The 27,465-nt window shown below is 33.9% G+C and overlaps 1 protein-coding gene and 1 pseudogene across 1 annotated transcript; both read left to right on the top strand.

The window, feature by feature from the left end:
* The first annotated feature begins 5,361 nt into the window (after window positions 1-5,361).
* On the top strand, window positions 5,362-6,102 carry LOC120127510. The gene is made up of 3 exons (XM_039145404.1): window positions 5,362-5,442; window positions 5,542-5,728; window positions 5,819-6,102. Exons 1-3 carry the CDS (start codon window positions 5,362-5,364, stop codon window positions 6,100-6,102), a joined length of 552 nt encoding a protein of 183 aa, XP_039001335.1.
* Window positions 6,103-6,877: 775 nt separating this feature from the next.
* Window positions 6,878-25,470, top strand: LOC120127511 (annotated as a pseudogene).
* The last annotated feature ends 1,995 nt before the right edge of the window (window positions 25,471-27,465 follow it).

Here is a 27,465-nt window from a genome sequence, read left to right on the forward strand (position 1 = left end):
TTCATCTCCATTTATTAATTGTGATTGTGATTATTCTTCTCCCTTATTAGAACATATGGGCAAAAGTGACTTCAAGTTAATTCTGAAGACAACATCAAGAGTGACAGTGACGGTTTTCCAAAAATTCAACGTAAATTAGTAATTTAACCAAAAATATCAAAAGATTGTATGAAGCAATTTCAAAGTCTAAATTCAACGTAACAATCCAAAAATACATTAAAATAATAAAGAATGTTTGATTTTTAGGTATAGTAAAATCTTAATTAATAAGTTAGTATTTTGTTGTTGTTTATTAAAAAATTAATAGATTAATAACTTATCATATTTTTTTATTATATATTAATAAATTAGTAATTTTTCAAATGAAATAATTTTTTAAGATAACTGTTAAAAAATTATATAAAAAATTAACGAGTTACTCGGGAACTTATCGAGTCGAGTTAGATTTTACTCGACTCAACTCGTTAAAATTTTGAGTCTAACTTGAATTCAATTCGAATCAACTCATGTTAAAGTTTTACATAACTTTGATCAAATTGAGTTCAAATTGTCATTCGACTAAACATTCCTATTGATGTCTTTGATGGTACTGTCATTTCGAATTGACAAAATTTCTTTTTAATTTCGCCATTTAATATTTTTTCCAAGGGTAATGAGGTGGAAAAAGGAAACAAAAAAGGAAGGTTCCTTGTAAACGCGCCAAGGAAAAAAGAGCGTTTTAGCCGTCAAGCAAGGCGTTTGGTTGAAATACCTAAAGAATAAACATCCACTTTTCCTTCACAACTTCACCTAACCACTAAGCAAGGCGACTGATATTTTGTAAAAACACGATGACTTTAAATGCAATTGGTTAATATAAAATTAAAAAATGGTAGATGTTGTTTGCATAAAACACTTATAGGTATTTTTAAAATAAATTAAATCATATTTTAATATAAAATTAAAAATATTATATTTTCATAACAAATCATGAAAATTACATAATTATTTTGATGTAATCGTCAAGATATTCTCGGTTGCAATTAAAATTGATATTTTTTTTAGAGTAGACATGTAACATTTTAAGTTAAAATCTATCGTAATATAATATTCTCTATTGTAACCAAAATTATTATCGATTGTGTAACTTTTTAGATTGACCATGATACTATTTTAGGTTAAAATCTGTCACAAATTCATATTAGATTAGGTCATTGTACAACATAACTACTCGTAAAAGCATGATAGGATTGTTTCAAGTTCTTCGGTTATATTATAAAATCTAAAAATTTAGTGACCAAGATGCAAGTATCTTAAAAGTTTGGTGATTATATTTTGAATTTACCATATTATTTATTTCATTTAGTTGTAGTTAAGGGTGTTCAATTGGTCGGTTCGGTTAACCGATCGAACCGAATTTTCAAATTTTCATTAATCGAATTTTTTTCGCTTTAACCGTTAATATAACCGAAGTTTTTTGAAAATAATTAACCAAACCGAAGAAAGTTCGGTTAATCGATCGATTAACTAAATTAACTGAAATTTTAAATAATATATATTATATATTTAATATTTTTGGCTAATTAAATTAATTCATTTGGTTAAAACCAAAATTTAAATACTTCTAAAGCTTTTAATATATAATTAATATATTAAAAATTTAAAAATTTCAATTAATTAGTCGATTTCAAACTGAATTAACTGATAATTAAACTTTAAAAAATTATTAATCATTAATTCACCGAACTTAAAATTAACTTACCAATTAACAAAAAAAATCTTTTAATTCAATCGATTTTATCGATTAAACAAACTTTTGAACACCTCCGATTGTAATAGTAATATTAGAGGGTAAAACATTAATATTTGAGTATAAAATGTGTAAATTATCCTCTCGCGGTTCTTTTCCGCTTTTCTTAGCCTTACCTTTTTACTCTCTCTCTTCCCACTCTCCGCTTCTCATTTAGGTGGTGTTTGTTTTTGCAGAGGTAAAAGATCTGCAGTCTGCGGACCACATCTGCAGGCATCTGCAGCAGAAGAGGTGGACCAAAAGTCTGCAGTCTGCAAGAAGAAGACCGTTTGTTTTTTAACGTCTGCAGACTGTTAAAATGAACTGAAATATAAAATAAACTGACTTTTTAAACTTAAAAGAGTTTTGTAATACTAAGATTTAAATAATTTTAGTTTTATAATACAGAAATTTAAATAATCCATACAACTACAATAATAAATTATTTAAAATAAATCAATCCATATTTTAAAATAAATCAATTCATACTAATTAATTATTTAAAATAAATCAATCCATACACCTACAATAATAAATCAATCCATATTTTAAAATAAATCAATTCATACTAATAAATTATTTAAAATAAATCAATCCATACAACTACAATAATAAATTAATCCATATTTTAAAATAAATCAATCTATACAAATAAATTATTTAAAATAAATCAATCTATACTAATAAATTATTTAAAATAAATCAATCCATATTTTAAAATAAATCAATCTATACTAATAAATTATTTAAAATAAATCAATCCATATTTTAAAATAAATCAATCCATACTAATAAATTATTTAAAATAAATCAATCCATACAACTACAATAATAAATCAATCCATATTTTAAAATAAATCAATCCATACTAATAAATTATTTAAAATAAATCAATCCATCCAACTACAATAATAAATCAATCCATATTTTAAAATAAATCAATCTATACAAATAAATTCTTTAAAATAAATCAATATATACTAATAAATTATTTAAAATAAATCAATCCATATTTTAAAATAAATCAATTCATATTTTAAAATAAATCAATCCATATTTTAAAATAAATCAATCCATACTAATAAATTATTTAAAATAAATCAATCCATATTTTAAAATAAATCAATACATACTAATAAATTATTTAAAATAAACCAATCCATATTTTAAAATAAATCAATTCATAGTAATAAATTATTTAAAATAAATCAATTCATACAACTACAATAATAAATCAATCCATATTTTAAAACAAATCAATCCATACTAATAAATTATTTAAAATAAATCAATCCATATTTTAAAATAAATCAATTCATACTAATAAATTATTTAAAATAAATTATTTTAAAATAAATCAATCCATATTTTATAATAATTTATTTTAAAGTAAATTATTTTATAATAAATTATTTTATAATAAATTATTTTAAAATAAATAACCTTATTAAATTATTTAAAATTATTTTAATAAATAAATATATTTTATAAATGTTCTTGAAGAGGATTGAAGATATTTAAAGACATAAAACCAAGTCTGCACCAAGAAGAGCTCGCGCAGACGTTTGAAGAGCTTCTGTCTTCTAAAAAACAAACAGTCTGCGAAGCTTAATGTCTGCGCGTGGTCTGCACGACGCATACATAATTGGTTTGAAGAGCTTGCACAGTGAAAACAAACACCACCTTTTTTACTTTGCCGGCCTCCCTCCCCGGCAAACTGCTATTTCTCCGACGAAGGAAGTATTGTTCGAAGGGAAACTATCTCTCTAGTTTTGATAGTTTACTGTACTTTTTGAGCGTTTCTTTTCGAGACTCGGATTCGGATCGCCGAGTTTGACCAGTCCCGGTTGAGTACGCGGCTCGTTGTGAGAATGTGGCGAGCTTGGTTGAGGTTTGGTGCTCTGGTTTGATAGCAAATGCTCAAGATCGTGACCTAGTTTATAGTTTCTGATTTTTTTTTTTGAGGATTTTGCGCCTTTTCACTGGATCGTTTGTTTTGGTGAATCGCGGCAAAACGGTGGCGTGCAAAGAACCATTGCGGCATGAGATGGTACGGTAATTATTCTGTTGAGTTCTTTCTATTTTATATTTTTATGAAAAGTTGAAGGGTTTCCATGGTTCTATTTATTTTGTTTGTCTTTGTAGACATTGTTTTAATTCTGAAACCGTTTCTTAAATTTTCCTTAGCTTTTCTGGTTTCCTACATTTGTTCTACATCTTTTGAAAATATAGAAATTAAAATTTGAAATGCAGAAAAGTTAAGTTTCTTCAATTAAAAAAAATCATGCAATAACAACCGTGAATCATGCATTTTGGATCGGACAGATTTTCCTTGATTTTTCCTTCTTTTTTTATCTTTCATATTAGAACTATTTTCCGTGGAGAATAGGGATGATGGATGTTTCATTTTTATATTAATAAGATAATTCGCATGTATTTGTTGATTTGTTTTCCCCTTTTTTCACTACGTTTTTAGTTTTTGTAGATAACACTGGATAAAATTCTTTAAGTAATTTATTTCATTATTACTGTTGTTGCTTAAAAAGTTGATCTGGTAATACCGTGTATTATTGTTCAAATTGCCTTGTTTTTTTATTGGGTTTCTGAATTACTGAAATTTTGACTCTATATTTGTGGCATATGTTATGTACGCTTAATTCAACTGGTCATAGACCTCTGACGCACGATTTTAACGGGAATCTTTGGTGGTTAATTTTAATCTATAATCCTTTTATTTGATATAGAATGAGTCAACCGTTAATTTTCTTATGCCTTAGAAATTATTTGGAATGGGCTTTTTGCTTTCACGTTCTCAGTTTTGGGTACCAATCGTTTATGCATGTTACTAAATTTATTCTTTTGATATTCATCTCTGAATGATTTTGGTTCCAATTTTCGGTTCATTGGTGGATGGAGAGTCTAGTCTGGTGACAGCGACTGTAACATAGATTTAGTCATGTATGTGCTGTTTCATTAACATTTATTGAGCTGTAGTCGTAAATGCATGGACTGGATTGGGCACTCTGAAATCCAAAGATCTTTGATTGTGACCACAATAGTTCCCCTCTTATTTTTGGCAAGAGAATGGCACAGACAAAATACCTGGAGTATCATATAAATTTGTTTTGTTAAAAATTCTCTTGTAGTGTATGCTCTCCACCAGTTAAGCTGATAGTAGTTAAAACTTATGCAGAGTTTGAACTAATATAGCTAATTGAATACTTTGTATGCTAATGGCGTTGGCTGTGTGCATGTAGTCTGTTATAAATATTATAGTTGCATGGACGTACATGTAGGTCACTTAGATATCAATTGGGTTCTGACACAATAATTATGCTTCTATCTGTGTTTTAAAAAGCGCGCCTGAGGCGCTAGGCGAGGCGTTTAGAAAAAAGCCTCCGACCACCAAGGCGGCGGCGAGTACATGAGGCGGCGGCGACGAGGCGATGCTTTTAGCGATTCACGTACAATGACCCATTTTTAAATTTTGGGTCTGGGCTCGATTTTCTTCCAACAGTCAGACCTTTTAATCTTCCAACAGTCGGACAAGGCTACCTTTTAACGCGGCGTCTTATGATAGCTTTCACATTGCAATGGAAGCGGTTGCACAATTTGGCCCGGGATTCAAACCACCAAGCATGCATGAGCTTAGAGTTCCTTTGCTTAAGAATGAAGTAGAATCCACCCAAAACGAGTTGAAAGATTACAAGTAAGAATGGGCATTAAAAGGTTGCTCAATTCTATCTGATGGATGGCGTGATTCAACTGTTCAGAAAGATATCGTGAACTTTTTAGTGAATTCTCCTAAAGGTTCGGTCTTTCTAAAATCTTTGGATGTCTCGAAAATCAAAAAGGATGCAAACACATTGTTTAAAATGCTTGATTATATGGTGGAAAAGATAGGAGAGGAGAATGTAGTACAAGTGGTGACAGACAATGCATCTAATTATGTTAAAGCAGGTAGGTATACTAAACAATTAACATATCCTTACATAGTTACTTGTTTGAATCTTCTTGCTTTCCCTTTAATCTTTTATTTCTCTCTTTTAGGAATGATGTTAAAGGCAACTAGACCATATTTATATTGGACTCCTTGTGCTGCACATTGCATTGATTTAATGCTAGAGGATATTGGAAAGATCCTAAAAGTGCAGAATACTTTGAAAAGTGCCATCTTCATGATTGGTTATATCTATATCCATGTTGGCATTGTCAACATGATGAGGAGGTTACAAAATCAAGAAACCTACATAGGCCCGCAATCACCAGATTTGCAACATCGTTCATCAGTCTCGCCCAGATGCATAAACAAAAAAACAATTTGCGAAAGATGATCACGTCTTCAGAATGAAACAATACCAAGTGGTCAAACGATCTGCTGGGAATAGACTAACATCAATTATTTTGCAAGAACGCTTTTGGAGAAATATAGTGTATGCTTTGAAGTTGATAGGACCTCTTGTCAAGGTATTGAGAATGGTAGATGGAGACAAAAAGCCGACCATGAGATATATCTATGAGTCCATGGATAGGGCTAAAGAGATTATCGCTCTTAGTTTTTTACACAAAGAAGAACACTATAAGAAAGCTTTTGAGTATATTGATGCAAGGTGGGATTGCCAACTTCATAGGCCATTGTATACAGCCGAGTTTTTTTTTTAATTCCGGAAATGTATTACGAGAATCCAGAGAATGCAATGTGTGTAGTGGTTATAAACGGGTTGTATGCTTGCATTCAAAGGCTGGTACCTGATTTGAGCACTTAATATAAGATTGGGGAACAATTAGACTTGTATCAAAATGCCCAAGGTCTTTTTGGCAATCCGATGGCTGCAAGACAAAGAAAGAAAAGAGCTCCAGGTAAAAAACATACACAGACGCATATATGTATATTATATATATATCATACCTCACAAATTAAATCTTGATTTTTTATATGTTAATAGCGGATTGGTGGTTGCATATGGAGCCTCAGCACGGAGTTACAGAAATTGTAATCCGAGTTCTTAGCCTAACTTGTAGTGCTACGGGTTGCGAGAGGAACTGGAGCGTTTTCAACAACTTCATTCAAAAAGAAGAAATAGATTGGCACAAAGTCGTTTAAATGACATGGTGTATGTCAAGTTTAATCGTGCTTTGCGACAGAGATATCAAAGAAAGGACACCACATATCATATTCTTTTGAAGGAAATAGATGAAAGCAACGAGTGGTTGATGGGCCATATGGACGATGAAGATGGTGAGGAGGACGACTTTGTCTTTGATGGAGATGATTTAACATGGTCTGCTGTTGATAAAGCTTCCGGGGCATCTCAAGCTAATTATTCCACTAGAAGAACATCTACATCAAGTTCATCAAGAGATAGAGGAAAGGGTGTTGCCCAAACCTCCACTCGTAGAAGGCCCTCTACTGGACTAAATTTGATTGATGAAGACGACGAAGAAATAGAATAAGATATTGGACTTTCCGAAGATGATGGGGAGGAGGAGGTGCTTGGGATTGATGTTGATGACGATGATGATGAAGACGAGTTTTAGGCATTTTGATTATTGATGATGTTTTTATTTGTCTTTTGAGATACATACCTATGCTACTTGGTGTTTTTGCTTATTAAGTTGTTTTGTGTTTGAGGTATGGTTATAAAATATTTACAAATATTTTGTAAAATTAAACGCCTCGCGTACGTAAATCCCTCGCCTCAAAGCGCCTCAAAAAATTGAGACTCTCGGGTAGCTAATCGCCTTGGAGCGCCTCACGTCTTTTAAAACACATGCTTCTATAAATTGATATTTTTTCTAAACGTGTTTATCTGCTTATTTTTTTATAGGTGGAGGAGGGGTGCGTTTGTCCAAGGAGATTAAAAATGGGTTAGAGTTATTGAAGCGTAAAAGGTTTCAACGACTTCAACAAAGAAAATCAGAATCCATTTCTGGGGAATATGATGTTGTAAATATGATGGCTAGAAATGGAGGAGATGCTTTGAGAGTTTCAGCATCCGATGGACTGAGGTTACAAGGGGATGCTGAATCATTTTCTTGGTCAAATGGTGTTCCATGTGAGAATGATGTCTTTTCTAAGCGCAAGGTTGATAAGTTTGACACTAGTGATCTAGAATGGACTGAGAAAATTCCAGAATGTCCTGTGTACCGCCCTACAAAGGAAGAGTTTGCAGATCCTTTGGTTTACTTGCAGAAGATAGCTTCCGAAGCTTCGAGATATGGTAACACCTTCTGTGCTTTTATTCTCTATCTTTAACAATTTCAATATCCGCCCTCTTGCTACCCGTAGTTGAAGGAATATGAAAACATTATATCTGATGATATTACAAAAACTAAAGAAGGGATACACATCTTGGTTTTAAAATGCGGGATGCGCTCTGATGCGTTTAGTGTCCCGGGAGCCGATGCGTGATGCGCTCGCATCACGAACCCAATGCGCCAATTTTCACAAAAAAATACTTTTGAACTAATTTTATACCTTGTAAATACTTATAAATAAAAAATGCTTCAATTAATACCAAAAGTAGTTTAATAGTACTTCATAAATGTTGAAACATAATAGACAAGTACGCGTAGGAAATCAAAACATCAAAAGACAATCAACAATAGCCCCCACTTCCCTTTCCCCCACAAAGTTCTCAAAAACTCTTTAGTCAAACTAATGTCTCCAAGATCCCCATCATCAAACCCGAGCACGTCTCCATCTCCATCATTATCAGTCACTCCAATGTCTTCCTCCATCTCATCTTCATCAACAAGAGCGAGTCTTTTTCCTTTATCATTTCTTGATGGGCCGACCCATCATCACCTCCTCTTCTTGATCCTCTAGTGAAATGACTTAGCTCATTAGCCCCAGAAGCTCTACCCATCGCATCTCATGTAAGATCATCATCAAGAAACACCAAAATTTTTCATTCATCATTTCCATTCTACCATCAACCATTCATTACTTTCATCAATATCATCCAAAGCAATAGGATCAGGGGTTCCCTTTCGGCGTTGCAATGAATGATTGAATTTAACATAAACCATATCATTCAATCTTTGAGCTTCTATACAAGCTCCATTAATCAAGAATGATGTTTTTAATGAGGCCTTCAAATCTTATCCAAAAAATATATATCATTCAATCTTTCTTATGCTAACCTATTGCGCTTCTTGGTGTGAAGCTATCAAATATTAAATTGTATGTTAATTGATAATATATTTTAATTAAAGTACGAAATTGAGATATATATACACTTACGTGTTGAAAAACGCCCCAATTCTTTCACAACTTGTGGCACTACAAGTAAGACTAAGAACTCGTATGGCAAACTTTTGCAAGTTAGGAGCTGAAGCTCCATATGTTTCCCACCATTCCGCTACAAGGAAGCAAAAAATTAGAAGAGTAAAATCAGTATGCAAAAGAGTAATAACATATTTTTAATAATTTATTTTCTTACCCCGGTGCCATTTGCTTCCTTTGCCTAATAGCCGAACTTTTACCAAACATCCCTTCGGCTTTTTTATACTTGTTTAATTCTCTTATGGTTTGGTCTTCCACTTGAGCATTCGGGGACAACCTTTCAATGCAAAATTGTAAACCATTCATTATTTTCTTCACATCTTTCAATCCGTTTCACATTCACATCATCATAGAAAATGGATGGGTTTAAGTAATGCCCGCGGCATGCAAATGTCGGTGGAGTTGATGTTTCCACCTATGGTCAATGATCTCAAATGTTTTTTTGTAACAATCTTCTTGATTTGGGAAGCTTCTAGCAATACTCTCCTTGGCCCTATCCATGGCTTTATAAATATAACCCATGGCCGGCCTTTTTTCCCCATCAACCAATCTAAGGACACTAACAAGAGGACCCGTCAACTTGAGTGTATATGCAATGTTCCTCCAAAAGGTCTCTTGTAAAAAGTAAGAATGCACCAATTTGTCCTTATGTTCCTTAGACCACTTGCTCTGCATCCATTCTTGAGAAGTAACCATCTTCCTCGAGTTATTTTTTTGCTTGTGAAATTGAAGGAGAGTGATAAAGGTTGTTGCAAATCGAGTAATCGCGGGCCTATGCAAGTTCCTTTGATTTGTGAACTTCCTCATCAAGTTTACTAGACCAACATAACTGTATATATACCCGTTTGCCGATATTGCCTTTTTCAAACAATTTTTCACCTGCGGAATTTGCTTTCCAATATCTTCTAACATGAGATTTATGCAATGTGCCACACATGGAGTCCAGTAAAGATGCTTTCTAGTAGCTTCTAACATCTTTCCTACAAAGTTTAAAATAAACAATTAGGTGACACTATATATATATATATTATATATATATATATATGAAAGAGAAATACTAAATTAATAAATGTTAGTAAGTAGTAATTTAGTAGTATGTTACCCGCTTTGATATAGGCATATGCATTATTGGTGATCACTTGCACCACATTCTCTTCGCTAAATTTATCTACCATTTTGTCAAGAATCCCAAAAAAGTTGGCATTTGTAGAAATCAGAGTAATTCTCTGTATTTTCATGTTATTTTTAATAGGAAAAATTACATATTTATATACAAATTATCTCTCTAAAGTAGGAAACACTTAAAAAAGGAATGATATCAAATCATAACAAATCATATCTCTATAATTCCTACACTCACCCTCAAGCTGGAGAATATACATTGTATAATTCCAGCTTGAATAGGAATTTATTGAAAACAAGAATTTATTAAAAACAGGCTTTGGCAAAGTTTTAGTAAGAATGTCTGCAACTTGTTCTTCTAAAGGAATGTATAAAAGTGTGACTGTCTTTTTGTTAACTTGATCAGCTATAAAATGCCTATCAATCTCAACATGTTTTGTCCGATCATGTTGAACTGGGTTCTTGGCAATTTGAATAGCAGATTGATTATCACACAAGACTTCAAAGTGATCCTCTTGATTAGTGCCAAGTTCTTTCAGTAGTTTAAATAGCCAAATTCCTTCGCATATTCCTAATGCTAGTGCTTTGAATTCAGCTTCAGCACTACTTGAAACGACAGATTGTTTCTTACTTCTCTAAGTTGTAAGGTTGCCCTAAACAAATGTGCAGTAGCCACTAGTGGATCTCCTTTCAGTAAGGTCTCCGGCCCAACTATAGTCTGTAAAAAATTTAACAGTTCTGTCTTGTGTCTTCTTAAACATTAAGCCGTGTCTTGGAGTTTTCTTCAAGTACTTGAGAATTCTATTTGTTGCTGCCATATGCTCTTCAGTATTGATTAGTCATGTGTTGACTTATCACATTTACGGGAAATGCTATATCTGGCCTTGTCAAGGATAAATAAATTAGTTTCCCAACTAATCTTTGAAATTTCTCTTTGTCTACTAAGGACCCATCTTCTTTGCTAAATTTCAAGCTTGCCTTCATTGGTGTATCAATCGGCTTAAAACTAAGAAAATCAGTTTCTTTGAGTAAATCAAGTTCATATTTTCTTTGGTTGATTACAAGTCCTTCTTTTGACCTTGCCACCTCCATTCCTAGGAAATACATTAGCTTTCCCAAGTCCTTGGTTTCGAATTCCTCATTTAACAACTTCAAATTGCAAATCTCTTCATCATCTTCGGTAAGAATTATGTCGTCCACGTACACAATAAGGATAGCTTTCTTATTTGTAGAAGTTACCTTGATGAAAAGAGTATGATCGATGAGGGATTGCTTGTAGCCGTTTTTCATAATGACTTTAGTGAACCTCTCGAACCAAGCTCTGGGTGATTGTTTTAATTCGTATAGAGACTTGTTGAGCTTGCACACCTTGTTACTTCCTTCAACAGACTTTAAGCCAGGTGACAACTTCATATAGACTTCTTCTTCTAGATTGGCATTAAGAAAAGCGTTTTTATATCAAGTTGATGTAATTTCCAATCGTAATTTACAGCCAAACTTAGAAGTACTCGAACAGTATGCAGCTTCTCCACAGGTGCAAAAGTTTCTGTGAAATCTATCCCATATGTTTGCGCAAAGCCTCTGGCCACTAGTCTAACTTTGTATCGTTGAATACTACCATTGGAGTTATACTTTACAACAAAGATCCATTTATAGCCAACAACCTCTTTTCCTTGAGGAAGGTTCATAACGGTCCAAGTAGTATTTTTCTCTAGTGCACAAATTTCCTCTTCAACGGCTCTTCTCCATTTTGAATCCTTTAGAGCTTCAGCTATGCTTGTGGGAACCTGTTCTTTATCCAAGTTTGCTGTAAATGCTTGAAAAGACGACATTATTGAATTATAACCAGCAAAATTTTCAATAGGATGCTTGGTGCACTGTCTAACCCCTTTTCTAATAGCAATAGGGAAGTCATCTAGAGTAAGAGAAGTGGACTTACTGATTTCTTCTTCTATTTCGACAGCTGGACCCAAATCCAATTCTCGACAAGCATCAGATTGCAAAACAACCTCAGGAATATGTTTGATTTTCCTTATATAGACACGAAGTTGTTTGATTGGTGATGTTTGTGGAAGATTTTGAATGGGAGTAGGTGTGTTTTCAAGAAGGGTGTTTAAAGTAGGCGTGGGTGAAGTAGTGATAGGTACTACAGATTAATCAATGGGAGTAGTTACAGGTGACAAATCTGTAGATAAAGACAAAATCGGTGGCAATTCCGAAGGTCGAGAATGAAGAGTAGGAGGAGATACCTGATGTGGTTGAAAATCCTTCCATGTCCTTGAATTTCAGCCTGAGTAAAATAGGGATCCTGCTCATAAAATGTTATATCTATAGTGGTAAAAAATCGTTTAGAAGGAGGATGATAACATTTATAACCCTTCTTAAGTGAAGAATACCCAACCAGTACACATATTAATGATTTAAGATCTAACTTGGACTTATTAGGAGCAATGTTTTGGATGAAAACAGTATAACCAAATATTTTAAGTGGAAGAATGGAAGAGATAGGTTTAAAATGGGGAAAGTATTGCAAAAATATAGATTGAGGTGTTTGAAATTGTAAAACCTTACTAGGCATTCGATTGATTAAATATGTGGCAGTTAATAAGGCTTCCCCCCATAAATATTTTGGAACATCAGTGGTAAATAGAAGAGAACGGGTAACTTCAAGGAGGTGTCTATTTTTTCTTTCGGCAATGCCGTTTTGTTGTGGTGTGTTCAACACAATAACAAATATGAACTATGCCCTTTTCCCTGAAAAACGCACCCAAAGACTTAGCAAAAAATTCACTGTCATTATTAGATTTAAAGAGCTGAATTTTAGACCCAAATTGAGTGAGAACCATGTTATAAAATTGGGTAAAAACACCAGCAGTTTCAGATTTATCTTTTAGCAAATAAGTCCAAGTTATCCTACTGTGATCATCAATGAAAATGATAAACCACTTACAATTATCAGCATTCTTCACCCGAGAAGGGTCCCAAATATCACTGTGGATCAAAGCAAAAGGGTGAGAAGGCTTATATGTAGAAGGAGAATAAGTTGATTTAGTATGCTTGGCAAGAGTGCAAACTTTGCAAGAAAAATAATTTGGCCTTTTATGAATGAATAGAGTAGGAAAAACTTTTGCAAGATAGTGGAAACTAAGATGACCTAAACGATAATGCCATAACATAACATTATCAACTTTTTTCTAAAGAGGTGAACGATTTCGAGATTTCGGTTTTAGTAGAGGCAGGAAGAATATAGAGACCATTCTGCAAGTTGGCCTTATCAATCATCTTCTTCGAGTTCAGTGCCTGCAAAGTACAATCAATATCATTAAAAATTGCAGAGCAGTGCAAGTCGGTGGAAAGTTTACTAACGGAAACGAGATTGCAAGCCAGATTTGGTACGAAGAGGACATTTTTAAGTACAATATGGTCATTGAGAATAACAGTGTCATGTCCTATTTTGCACAAGGAACCATCAGCCGTTTTGACAGCTTTACCAAAATTTGGAAAAAAAAATGCAAAACAAATCCTTATTACCAGTCATATGATCCGTAGCACCAGAATCAATGATCCAATTAGAGGTCGACTGGGAGAAGAAAAAAACTGTAGCATGAAGTTTATCTTTTGGTTCTTTCATGACTAGATTACCTTCTGATTGAGCAGCAGAACCAGAAAAATTTTCTGGATTCGAAGTGATCTCCGGAGTAGGAGAAAAAGTTGTGGACATCATCTAGGTTGGAAAGAAACCGTAACCTAATCTGATACCATGTAAAATCAGAGTAATTCTCTGTATTTTCATGTTATTTTCAATATGACAGATTACATATTTATATACAAATTATCTCTCTAAAATAGGAAACACTTAAGAAAGGAAAAATATTAATTCTAGGATGTGATCCCTTAAAATAAGAGATTGTATAAATATATGTACAAAATCCCTTAATTAAAGGAATGATATCAAATCATAACAAATCATATCTATATAATTCCTACAGCATCTTTGGAGACATCCGAAACATCCATCGATTTAACAAATATGGAACCATTTGGAGAGTTCACCATGAAGTTAACGATGTCTTTTTAGACAACCGAATCTCTCCATCCATCCGATAGAATTGAGCAACTTTTATCGGCCCATTCTTTCTTGTGTTCGTTGACTTGCTCTTCCACCTCTTGTATTTCTTGCTTGAGTAATGGAACTCTAAGCTCATACATACATGGTGGTTTCATTCCCGGACCAAATTATCTTATAGCTTCAATCATAACCTTAAAGCTATCATAATTTGCGGCATGAAAAAGAATGCCTGCATCATAGAACCACCGTGCTATATATTTACAAACTTTTTCCCTTTACTCCCTTTTCCAACTTTTGCTCCTTTGACAACATCTTCGGGATTAGGAGCGAAAAACTTATCTATAGGACCTTTTTGTCTTGGCTTTTTTCTTTGAGACATCTTGCTATTACCCCCTTGCACTTCAACACAATCATCATTTTCATCAAGATCATAGTCACTATAGTCGAATCTTCTAGAGTAAGTTGAGTTCATATTTTTTTCTATGGTTTCCATTTATTTTTTTTGCATGAAAGAGCTCATCTCTTCCTTTGCATGCTCTGGACAGTTTGGGCAACTAGTAACATCCGACAAACCACCAATGAAATGTCATTTCATTTGATACACACCACCCTTCACTACTTTAGGACAAAAACGGCAACAAAAAATGTTTCTATTGCTAGGCTTTTGCGTAAAATATTTCCTAGCTGGATCAGTTGATTTGTTGGTTGTGTTTTTATTTGAACCCTTTGCGATAGCACTAAGAGTTGGTTCCATACTAAAAATCACAAAAAACAACTTGCTAAAACACATAAAAGCTTAAACAAGTAGCAAGTAGAAAAACAATCAAATACCCCAGCAACAAAACATTGAAATATGAACAGATTAATAACATTTAAAGAAACTCTGATTATTGAACAAATGAACAGGCGAACAGAAACATTAAGTAGAATTAAATCAACATATAAGTTACAAAAAAGAATCACACCCCAGAAGCAGAAGCATTCAAGTTCAAATCAACATATAAGTTACAAAAATCAGAAGAAGCATGTAAACAAGTTTAAAAAAACAATCAGCAAAAAAGAAGCATGGTTGAACAATATAACAGATTAGCTTTCTGATTATTTAACAACAATACTTAATAGAACAAAAAAAAACAACAGTAACATCAAATTATCATTAATGTTCAAATCATAGAATCATGTTCAATTAGCATAGCAGAAGCATGATGAAATCGCAAGATTAATGTTAAGAAACAGTAAAATTGATGATGAATGTAAAAAAAACAAATTTCGAGACTTATCTTCAAGTTTCTTCATTGGCAGACCTTCAATCGCATGTGGGAAAAGCTCGATGGAGGAAAAGCAGCGACCAAGCGTGACATTTTATTAGAGATTTAGGTCAATTGAATATGGGCTTTTTAAGCCCATTCCAACAATTAAGTTAGAAACATAAACTAGTCCAACTGAAAGCCCAAAAAAATTTACTAAACGCATCAGTCGCATCATATCGCATTATGTACCCCCTACCGTATCAGGCTGCCAGATGCGCTTTGACCATCAACGGTCGCATCGCGCCTGATGCGCACTTTTTTAAACCAAGATACAAATGATTCGATTTTGAAAGAATTTTTCTAAAAATGACCTTTTTACTTTTTTAATAATAAAAACTGAAGCATTTTGAGTATATGCTCTTAGGTATATGCAAGATTATTTCCCTTGTAGTTGCCACTGTTCCTTCTGGAGTTGTATTGATGAAGGAGAAAGTAGGATTCAAGTTCACAACTAGAGTACAACCTTTTCGTCTTGCTGAGTGGGATATTGATGACAAAGTCACCTTTTTCCTGAGTGGAATGTGAGCTCACTCTATTGAAACAAATGTTATTTTTGTGCCTTTAGTTTTTTTCTACTTGTTTTGAATGTTAGCATATGTGTTTTAAAAAGCGTGAGGCGCTTTGAGGCGCTAGGCGAGGCGAGGCGTTTAGAAGAAAGCCTCCGACCACCAAGGCGGTGGCGAGTACATGAGGTGGCGATTCAGTCGTCGGAGGCGGCGAGAGGCGACGAGGCGATGCTTTTAGCGATTCACGTACAATGACCCATTTCAGATTGGGCTTTAGATTTTGGGCTCAGGGCTCGATTTTCTTCCAACAGTCAGACCTTTTAAATGTCAATTACTTACATCAATGTATTCCTGGAACTTTGAACCGTCTCTTGACCTTTTAACGTTCAATTTTTTAATTACTGTATGTCTATAAATCATGATCAAGCTCTCTAGTTTCTCAGATGCATACTTGGAGCTTCTTTTCCCTCCTAAATTTTTCTTTTTCCCTCCTCCATTCATGCTTAATTCAACGATTGTTCTACATTGAAGTTGAAAGCAGGCTCCTTTCTCAATTTCTCCTATCTCCTTTCTCGATTTTCTCCATTAAGGTAAGTCTTAATTTTAAAATTTGTATCACTGTAGTGTATGTAATATTCAATCTTCTTTTCTTTTCCCCTCCACTCCTATATGGTTAATTTGCTTCACTGTAATTTGTTAGATTGTTTTTCTAAAATGGCCACCAACGATGCTACTTGTTCCGCTGATGATGCAATTAATCCGGGGAGGAAATACAGTATACCTGACCCAACGAATAGGCATAGATTTACTTGAAAATTTTGTGGAAAGCCAACTACTGGAGGAGTATATCGAGTAAAACAACATTTAATCGAAGGGTTTAAAAATTCTAAACGATGCCCCAAGTGTCCCGAGCATGTGTGGGTGGAAGTAAGAGACTACATGATCCAAAAAGAAAGTGGAAAAAATATCGACGTGTTCCCAACGAATGAAGTGGAAGTTGATGAGTACGATGAAGAGGATGATGATGATGTGGGAGAAGGAGGTAGCAAGGTTCCCCCTCTTAAAAAACCAAAACAAAAAGGTCCCATGGACAAGTTTTTCGCTAAAAAACCAGAAGACATACTCAAAGGTAGAAAAGGTGGGAAACAACAAACAATAAATGAAGTGTGTCGAAAAGACCTTAAGGACAAGGCTTGCAAGGAGATAGCTCGTTGGTTTTACGATGCGGGGCTACCTTTTAACACGGCGTCTTATGATAGCTTTCACATTGCAATGGAAGCGGTTGCACAATTTGGCCCGGGATTCAAACCACCAAGCATGCATGAGCTTAGAGTTCCTTTGCTTAAGAATGAAGTAGAATCCACCCAAAACGAGTTGAAAGATTACAAGAAAGAATGGGCATTAAAAGGTTGCTCAATTCTATCTGATGGATGGCGTGATTCAACTGTTCAGAAAGATATCGTGAACTTTTTAGTGAATTCTCCTAAAGGTTCGGTCTTTCTAAAATCTTTAGATGTCTCGGAAATCAAAAAGGACGCAAACACATTGTTTAGAATGCTTGATGATATGGTGGAAGAGATAGGAGAGGAGAATGTACTGCAAGTGGTGACAGACAATGCATCTAATTATGTTAAAGCAGGTAGGTATACTAAACAATTAACATATGCTTACATAGTTACTTGTTTTGAATCTTCTTGCTTCTCCCTTTAATCTTTTATTTCTCTCTTTTAGGAATGATGTTAGAGGCAACTAGAGCACATTTATATTGGACTCCTTGTGCTGCACATTGCATCGATTTAATGCTAGAGGATATTGGAAAGATCCCAAAAGTGCGGAATACTTTGAAAAGCGCCATCTTCATGAATGGTTATATCTATAACCATGTTGCATTGTCAACATGATGAGTAGGTTTACAAATCAAAGAAACCTACATAGGCCCGCAATCACCAGATTTGCAACATCGTTCATCACTCTTGCCCAGATGCATAAGCAAAAATAAATTTGCGAAAGATGATCATGTTGAAAACATTTTAATGTTTTGATATAACAAATTAAGTTAAATGAATTTAAAAATTTTACAAATGATTTTCTAAGTATATTCGATTTAATTACTCAAATATCAAAATATTACTCAAAGTATTTCAAAGTTCAATTTCAATCCTTACTAATGTGTAAAATTATGTTTTATATTTAAAATATTTTTGAAACAATTTTCACAAAGTATTTCGAACAAAAAACAATCTAAAAATCAAAATTGATAAGGGATGCACCGATGCACTCATTGATGCATCGATGCACTCACCATATCGAATGCATTTTATGCATCGATGCACTACCAAGCATCGATACACTCAGGTTTTATGAAAACATCGAATGCATTTTATGCATCGATGCACAGACCGTGCATCGATGCACTCATGCTTGTTTGAAACATCGAATGCATTTAATGCATCGATGCACTAAGGGTCCAACAGTCGAAATATTTGAATTTTACACATAGTGTACCGATGCACTAGCCCTATGTATCGATGCACCAGACGCTCTCAACTGTTTTATTAATTGTTTTCACACTTAAACGGTTCCATTAACTCCACTAATCATCCCCAACGTTCATAATCAATTGAAAGAGTATTTAAACAAGCTTAGAAGCCATTAATCAAAAACAAGAAACAACAATCAACAAGAATCAAGAGAGAATCAAAGAGAAAACATCAAACCTCAAGTTTGAGCATTTTCAAGCCTATTTCATTCAATATTCATTTTTGCTTTCAAGAACACTTATTGTACTCAATTGTATTATTCTTGAGTGTTCTTTCTTTGTTCTAGAATTGTGCAAACATCTTGTCTTGTGAGGATTTTCTTGTAAGTTTGCAAAATTTGTATTGTTCTCTTTGGGAGAGAGTGTTTTCAAGAATTTGGGGTATAATTCTTGAGGGATTTGTAAGGTTACTCTTTGTCCTCAAAAGAAAGACAAATTAGTGAATTTGTGGAAAATTCTTAGTGTGGATAGCTAAGGTAGTGGACGTAGACTTTGGTTGGGAAAGTCGAACCACTCCAAATTGCTTAGCTATAGTGTCGGAGTCAATATGAATATATTGTCCTAAAAGGTAGAATCTAATTCCTATAGTCCCACATTGACTCTCGTTTTGAATACATACCGCATTAGAGTAGAAAATGCAGACTAACTGATGATAGACAATAGGTTTAAGGTGAAACAGTTTATCAAACTTTCAAGACTTGAGAGTCGGTAGGTATTGAAAGTTGATATCTACCATGGCTTGAACAGAGGGAATACGTTCTTCCCGGATTTTGTAAGTTTGGAAGGAATCCATGTACCTATGGTAGAGTTCTTCTCTACGACGCTCAGGCATATTAAAACATGAGTTTAGAATGGTCATATTGGGATCGTTTGGATTTGGAGCTTGAGGAGGAATAGTATTAAGAGGTCGGTTAGAACGACTAGAAGAGGTCCTAGGGCGTTTAGGGTTTGACATGGTTTAAGGAATCGAAATTAGGAATGTAACCTGCAATTTTGAAACATATGTATGCAAAATAATCAATCCCAAAATTCAATTGAGTCGGCAATAATTCAAGGTTCTCTAAACCGAATCCTAATGGGTATGATTTTGAAACTATTTGAAAATAACATTGGAAATATCATAATACATATAGTTTTTATGAAAATAATACAATTAAATCAAAAACATCAATAATTTTCAAAAATAATTTTTTTTATTTCGAAAATTCAAAGACAATGTTGAAAAATTATTTGTTTTTGACGAAATTGATTGTAAAATCTAGTTTAGAATCATAATATAATCAATGTCCGATATAATGTTCATCCTAGAATTAATCTAAACTAGTTCTAAAATCAAAATTTGATAAAATAGAGGTTTTTGGAAAAATACCTTGAAAAATTCGGATTGAGTGGAATGTGATGATGTTTTGCACGATTTAATGATGTTAGCATGACTTGGAGATGTAAAACTCGAAGATTCCGACTATTTTCCGTTGATTTTGAGCAAATGGAGAGTTTAGAGGGAGAGAGGGACGAACGGCGGCTAAGAGTGTTTGAAAGGGTTTTGAGAAAATGAAGAAAAGCAGGGTTTTTATCCAAAATCCCGATGGATGCATCGATGCATGGCCTTGTGCATCGATGCACATTCAAGGAGTGCATCGGTGCTTCTTCATGATGTATCGATGCACATTCCAGGGGATGCATTATTCGGTGTATCGATGCATTATGCACAAAAATGTCAAAAATCCGTTTTAAACACTTAAAATGCTAAATAATTTAGCTCTAGTGGCATTTGCAACTCATATATTGAAAATTAATCAAGTTTAATCAATCAATTTTATCCTTAAACTATATTTGAACATATAATTAATTTTCTCCAAATAACCCTAAACTCCCTCTAACTATTAGCAAAGAATGCATTATGCACAAAAATGTCAAAAATCCGTTTTAAACACTTAATATGCTTGTGATGTTGAAGGTAGTGCCTTTTCTTCTTCTCCCAGTGATCCACTTGGAAGTAGCAAATGGAATTTAGAGGCGTTGCTTTCATTTCTATCATCTCCAATTTTTTTCAATGCTTCTTGTAGGGGTTGTTTACTTGATTTTACCAAAGTTAGTAAAGTTTAGAAAAGGGAACTACAAAAGCTATTATGTTGCTTGGCTGATTGATCTCATCCGTGAGTCATTTTATTCTAGGTTCTGTTTCCTTTGATCCTTATCACACTGTTTCATAAATTGTAACAAGTTTACATGTGTAATGTGTTGGATTGAAATCAAATCCTCAATTGGTGCTACAAGTTATACTTGTGTGTTACCAAAAAGCATCTCTTTTCCTGCCAAAGAAAATATCAAAAAGATTTTTTCTGTAAGTAAGACTGGCCAGAATAAACTAAAGAGTAGATTTGGTCTTAAAATTTAACTCTAATAGATGCTATCAAATAAGATTGATGCTATGACTTCATACATGGTTTAAGGAATAGTTGTAGCAGCCTTAACTACCACTATGCTAGTTTGATAAATCGTCCATTAGTATCTATTTGATGATATCTTAGATGTTTCCTGTTGCAAAATTGATTCTGTGAGGGTCCAGCAGCGTTGATACCTCTATTTCAATCATTTTTGAAAAAGGAAAACTGGACAGACTTTCACTGTTCTTCTATGTTTGTTTTAGACTAGCTACTTGGTTTTTAGCAAAGTTTCCCCTTCTATCTATCCAGATGGATTCTTTAATTGGAGATCCTTCTTTGGCGGACAAACTTTCTTCTAGTAAGGAGCCGAAAAGGAAAGTGCTTTGCTGGAGCCCTCCTCCAGTGGATTTTTTTAAGTTGAATGTGGATGGGGCTGTTAGTAGAGTTGGGATGAAGGCAGGAATTGGGGGCATTCTCAGAGATTGGAACCGGGTTACACTTATTTCTTTTTCAGAAAATATCGGTTCTACTTCTCCGATTACTGCAGAACTGAAAGCTATCAGTAAAGGCATTGACATATTTGTTTCTTCAGAGTGGGCTTCGAAGGGTAGGCTAATCATTGAGAGTGATTCCAAGCAAGCAGTGGACTGGATTAATGAACAGGCTTTGCCTCCTGTTTTTCTCAAAATTTTTGTTAAGGAAATTGTGTCTATTGTTTCTGTTAAACAGTTTATTGTGCGGTGGACTCCTAGGTGTTGTGATATTGAGGCAGATAAACTAGCAAAGGAGGGGATTGGGTGATGGTGTATCTTGTTCTAGTTTGGTCTGTTTTCCTGTTTAAGTGATAGAGGAGTGCGTTATGGTTTTTGTATTTTCTAGGAGTTTATTTTGAAGTCTTATGTAATCGGTTTTTTATTAATGAATTGAGGTACTCTTTTCCTCCTACTGTTAGTACGTTCTTGCCTCACGGTAAAGGACTACTAAGTGGGAGGTTTTTAACGAGACCTCCCATTCCTATAAAAAAAAGATAAAGTTATGTTGTATAGTTCCCAGAATTATCTGTCTCTGTTCTTGCTTCCAGTTCTATATATATATTTTTTATTTCAGCGATTCTCACGGCTACCAAAGTCCACCTTGCGTCTTCTTGAAACAGCAATTCCGGTATTGAGATGATCCCGATCTCAATTTGACACTATATACATACAAAATAATTGATCTTGCTCTCATGTGTGGTCCTATTTGATTGAATTGGTCTTTGTTTCAGGGAGTAACCGACCCTATGCTTTACATAGGAATGCTATTTAGTATGTTTGTTTGGCATGTAGAAGATCATTATTTGTACAGGTAAATGTTATCAAACATTAAATTCCTTTACAATTAATTTTTTTTCTAGTATTCTATAAATAATCCTTATTAATTTTGTGGCAGCATTATCATCACTGCGGGGCTTCAAAAACTTGGTATGGCATACCTGGTCATGCTGCTTTAAAATTTGAGAAGGTTGTCAAAGAACATGTGTATGCTAATGATATCCTATCTGTGGATGCTGAAGATGAAGCTTTTGATGTGCTTTTGGGTAAAGCAACGTTATTTCCCCCAAGTATTTTGTTGGAACATGATGTCCCTGTCTACAAGGCTGTGCATAAGCCTGGAGAGTTCATAATTACTTTTCAAGGGTATATCATGCTGGATTCAGTCATGGTAAGTCATATTTATTTAATTTCTTCTTATTTGCTCATTCAGAGTTAATGAATTTGTTTCTAACTATAATCATTTAGGTTTCAACTGTGGCGAGGCTGTGAACTTTGCCGTCAGTGATTGGTTTCCTTTAGGGGCTGTAGCTAGCTTGCGCTATGCACATCTCAACAGGGTGCCTCTCCTTCCTCATGAGGAACTTATCTGCAAAGAAGCTATGCTTCTCTATACAGGTTTAGAAATGGAAGATTTGGATTATTCGCCGGCAGACTTGGCCTCTCATCATTGCATCAAGGTTTCATTCATAAAGCTGATACGATTCCTGCACTGGGCCCGTTGGTCTGTCTTGAAATCAAGGGCATGCACCAGTATATCCCCAAATTATTATAGAACAATTGTCTGCACTTTATGCAAACGTGATTGTTATGTTGCTTTCATTAACTGCAGCTGCTATGCTCATCCTGTTTGCCTGCGACATGGTATCTTTCCTGGATTCTTTGTTTTGGTAGTTTCCCTTGATAGATAATTTTGTCATATCATAAGCCTGTTTGCCTTCTGCAGGTATCAAGTCACTAGACTTCCCATGTGGGAGCTATTATGGTCTTTTCTTGAGGGATGATGTTGGAGAGATGGAAGCTGCTGCCAAGAAGTTTGCGCAAGATGATGCCATATCAAAAGAAATTGAGTAACAAGATGAAAATGGGGATGGCTTGTATTTGTATCCACAGTCAAATAAGATAGACTGATGTAGAGGATGGATACTTCCCATACTGTGAGGTTAATGTTGCTTTGAGTCCTGAGATTGCTACAATAAATGCAACAATGGGTGAACCATTAGGACATATATCTTCTAAGAGCCATGACTCCGGAAAATTTCGAACCGAGTCTACTGACTCTCTTCTTTTGCCACATCAACTACTTGTACCATTTTGGAACAAGTTAGATCCTCGCCAAAAGATGTAAGATCTAACTCCCTACCTTCTGAGTCTCTTAATCTGACACATTAATTATATGTTTCTCTGCTTGAGCTGCTGCTCCTGCACTGAACAATTGGTATATATTCAAAGCAGGTTCAGATGGTAGCTAACCAAGTAAGCATTAATGGTAAAAGATTCCCTGAAGAAGTCTCAGAAAATACACATGAATTGTTTACTTCCTGTTTGTCACTTGAAGATCGTCCAAGTATCCTTGATAATGTCCGTGAACCAGTTAATAGGCCTATAATGGACGAAGACTGTGGTAGTTCTGAGTCACAGATATTTAGTTTTAAACGGCCTTTTTTGAATGCTGAGACAAGATTTGGGAATGACAGCTTGTCAGCAAAGAAATCAGAACAACAGGTTTAATTTTAGCTTTCCATAGTTATATTTATGTCTGTTATAAAGTTACTAACTAAAGTTTCAGGGATGCCTTTAAAATATTTTTTGAAAACTATTCAAATATTCATTAGATTCAAAAGCTGAGATTAATCTAATGCGATTAATTAATGCTATTACTACAAGTTATTTGACTAGGGCGATTCTAAGATGTCAGGGAAGTCGAGGGGTAATGTCATCCTCTTACATAGAAGAACCGCTGTTCACTGACATCTTAAGATCTACCCTTCGGCTTCCCAACTAAAAGGGGACAAAACTTATTCGTGCCACTGATAAACAGCTTAGTTTCAATTCAAAAGGCCTATATTCCTTTTTGGTAAATGTGTTGACAATATTTTTAGGCATGAGACTTGGACTTATACTGGTTTCGGACAATAATGATCTTTACTTTTATCTTTTTTCGTTTTAGGAAAAAAGTGAAAGAGCAATTGAGCATGATTTCACATTTTGTTGTGCTTAAATTTCCCTTTTTCATGATTTGAATATCGTGTCCTTTACTTTGATATAGATATACTTTAGAATAAGCATCTTATTACTCATTTGCCTCTTACTTTGTAGTGAAGTACGTGATGGCTAGCTAGGGGATAATAAACAAGCTTCTGATTGAGCATTAAATTAGTTACAGCCATTGGCTAATTTTCCACTATTTTATATTCATTCTCTTCAATTTGACTATTGTCCTATCGTTTCGTATTTTTCTTAGTCAATCCTTGCCTTGCTTTTTTCACTTTCGATTTTTCATGGGAATTTAGTTATCTTGTTCTTATACCTTTTATTTATTTGGTAGGGGATTAAGCGATTAAAGAAACTCCAAGATGAAGGAAGATGTGAGCAATCAGTGCCATCTGAATGTTGTAGAAGTGATGAACCAAATCGCAATGTGAATTACAGTTCTTATTGTAAAGAAGCTCCAAATATCAGTGTGAAGAACATAATTGGAAGAGGCACCCTTCCCATTCCCATTTCTATCAAGTATAAGAAGTTGGACCGCGAGTTAGAAATGAGCAGGCAGCAGGAGCACGACAGAAATGATAGGTTCCAGCAGGAGTTAGGTAAAAGCAAGAGGGAACCTCCTTCAGAGATTGGTCCAACGCGCCTTAAAGTGAGAGGCTCAATATATCTAGATTCGGAAAGCAGACTGGTTTGAAGTTATCGATGTGCAGAAACTGATGGTTGGTAGTTGGGTTTGTGACCCTGGACCCTGATTCTAGCTAATTCCATTCCTTCTAAATGGATTCTAACAGTAACACCAAAATTCTAAATGATCTATTCAGCACATGGAGCGGGCGGAAGATTAACCAAGTTTAGGACATTAATATTTTTATTCGTTGTGAGGGCCTCCTAAACTGGGGCAAATTGCACGTCGTAGTGATTCTTGCGGGACGTGTTTTCCCGTCTATGGCAGGAGAATTTGGGTTAGTGGAATTTACTTTAATTTTTTTTTTGTAAGTTTATTCTTTTTAAACGTCCGCGGTTTCTCTGCTAGTTTCTTTATTCTTTGACTGTAGCAATGTTGTACACTGTTTAAATAAAAACGATAGATTAAATGCCTCCTTATTTTTGTCGCTCATATATCTATTTCCTTTGTAAACTGTGTGGTATTGTGGGAATGACCTTTGTCCTGGTTGACGAGATTGTAGGGGTAATACTACCAAATGGGAAACCAACTTGCCCCATGTGGCAGTTGTTGCAACTTGCAATGCAATGTTAGAGAAGTAGCTTAGCTTTGTGGGAATAAGGTCAGCAACGCCCTTTTGGTTGAAGTGTGGTTAGTTTTCCTTGGTGTCGTAATCCTCATTCGGTTGGGTTCCGGAATTGGATTTCGACTTGAAAAATGTGGATTGGGAGTCGTCACCGATTATTTATTTAAAACAAATGGGTTGATCGGATACCCTATTTCTTACCTGATCTGCGTCTTTCCAAAGATGTGTCGGGTTCGGGAGTCGGTTACGGTCAAGGAAGGATTAGTACCATTGAACCGCCCTTTCGATACTACGTAATTTCCAGTTGTCTTTGATTAAGAAAATTGCAAGTTAAATTAAAAGGTAAAATTTGATCCGAATTACTTACCCTTAATGAGTTTATGGAAATATCCTTAAAAAATTAAAATAAGATGTTAAAAGAAAATAATAATAATAAAAGAAAGTAACAAAACTAAAGAGTAAACCAAGGAAATAAATGAAACCAATAATAATAAACATAAAATAATTGGATGAAACAAATATAAAAAAAATAAAATTGAATAAAATAAAATAAATGAAGAAAAAAATATATATACAAAAAAGAATAAAAAAGATAAAGTGTTTTTTTTAAAAATAATAATAATAAGAGCAAAGAAACTAAAAAAATAATGAAAATAAATAAATAGTATAAATAAAAAAAAATATAAAAATATATAAAAATATAAAAATATATGTATAATATAATAAAATACTAAATAGTAACAATAATAATAAATGAATAAAAAATAAATTTACATATAATATTAACTAAAAAACAGTAATCATAGAAATATAAAATAAAATTAAGTAAGAAAATATATATATAACGTTAGGAAAATATAGTAAAAAACATAGTAAATATGTAAACATAGATAAAAAATAATAATATATATATATATATATATATATATATATATATATAATAGAAAATTAATATAATATAACGTAAAGAAAAATAAAAAAAAATTATAATAAATAAATAAAAAAACATATAATTAAATATATATATATATACATATAAATAATAAGGGTTAAATTAAAATAAAAAATGAATTAAGGGTCAAAATTAAAAGTCAATCGAAGAAAAAAACGATAAAACACGCGGATCCACACAACCCGTTTATAAAAATTCGAATAGTTTTTCAAAAACACAAGCCTCGGGGACTAGATCTACAAAAATAGATCTCGAAAACGCCCCCGTTCATCGGCCAAAAACACTTCTCTCAGTTTTCTTTCGAATCAAAACACAGCAAGGGTAAGGAAAAATAACATGCAAAGGTATGAACTTTACCTTTCAAAATATAAATGCTTCGAAAAATGGCTACGAGTTGCTTGTAATTTTTTGCTTGGTATTTCGTATATCCTCTTCCGAATGTGTTACAATAATGAGTTACAATGACTATTTATAATGCTTGTGGATCCTATTTTTAGGAGTTTAAATAATAGTAGAACTCTATCATATTTTTAAGAGTTTGAATCCTAGCAAAATTTTATCCTATTTTTAGGAGTTTGAATCCTAGTAGGACGAAAATGTGTGTTGACAGCTGCCCCTCTTTGCTCATAGTCGTGTAACGGGGATAGGACAAAGATTAAAAGACACACTTTTCGTTCAGTGGAGTTTAAAATTGACTCTGATGTTTCAATAACTCCCTGTCGAATTGAGTTACGGATGACTCCTCCATCG

This window comes from Hibiscus syriacus, unplaced genomic scaffold, assembly GCF_006381635.1.
Source record: "Hibiscus syriacus cultivar Baekdansim isolate YM2019G1 unplaced genomic scaffold, ASM638163v2 tig00110469_pilon, whole genome shotgun sequence".
NCBI classification, from domain to species: domain Eukaryota; kingdom Viridiplantae; phylum Streptophyta; class Magnoliopsida; order Malvales; family Malvaceae; genus Hibiscus; species Hibiscus syriacus.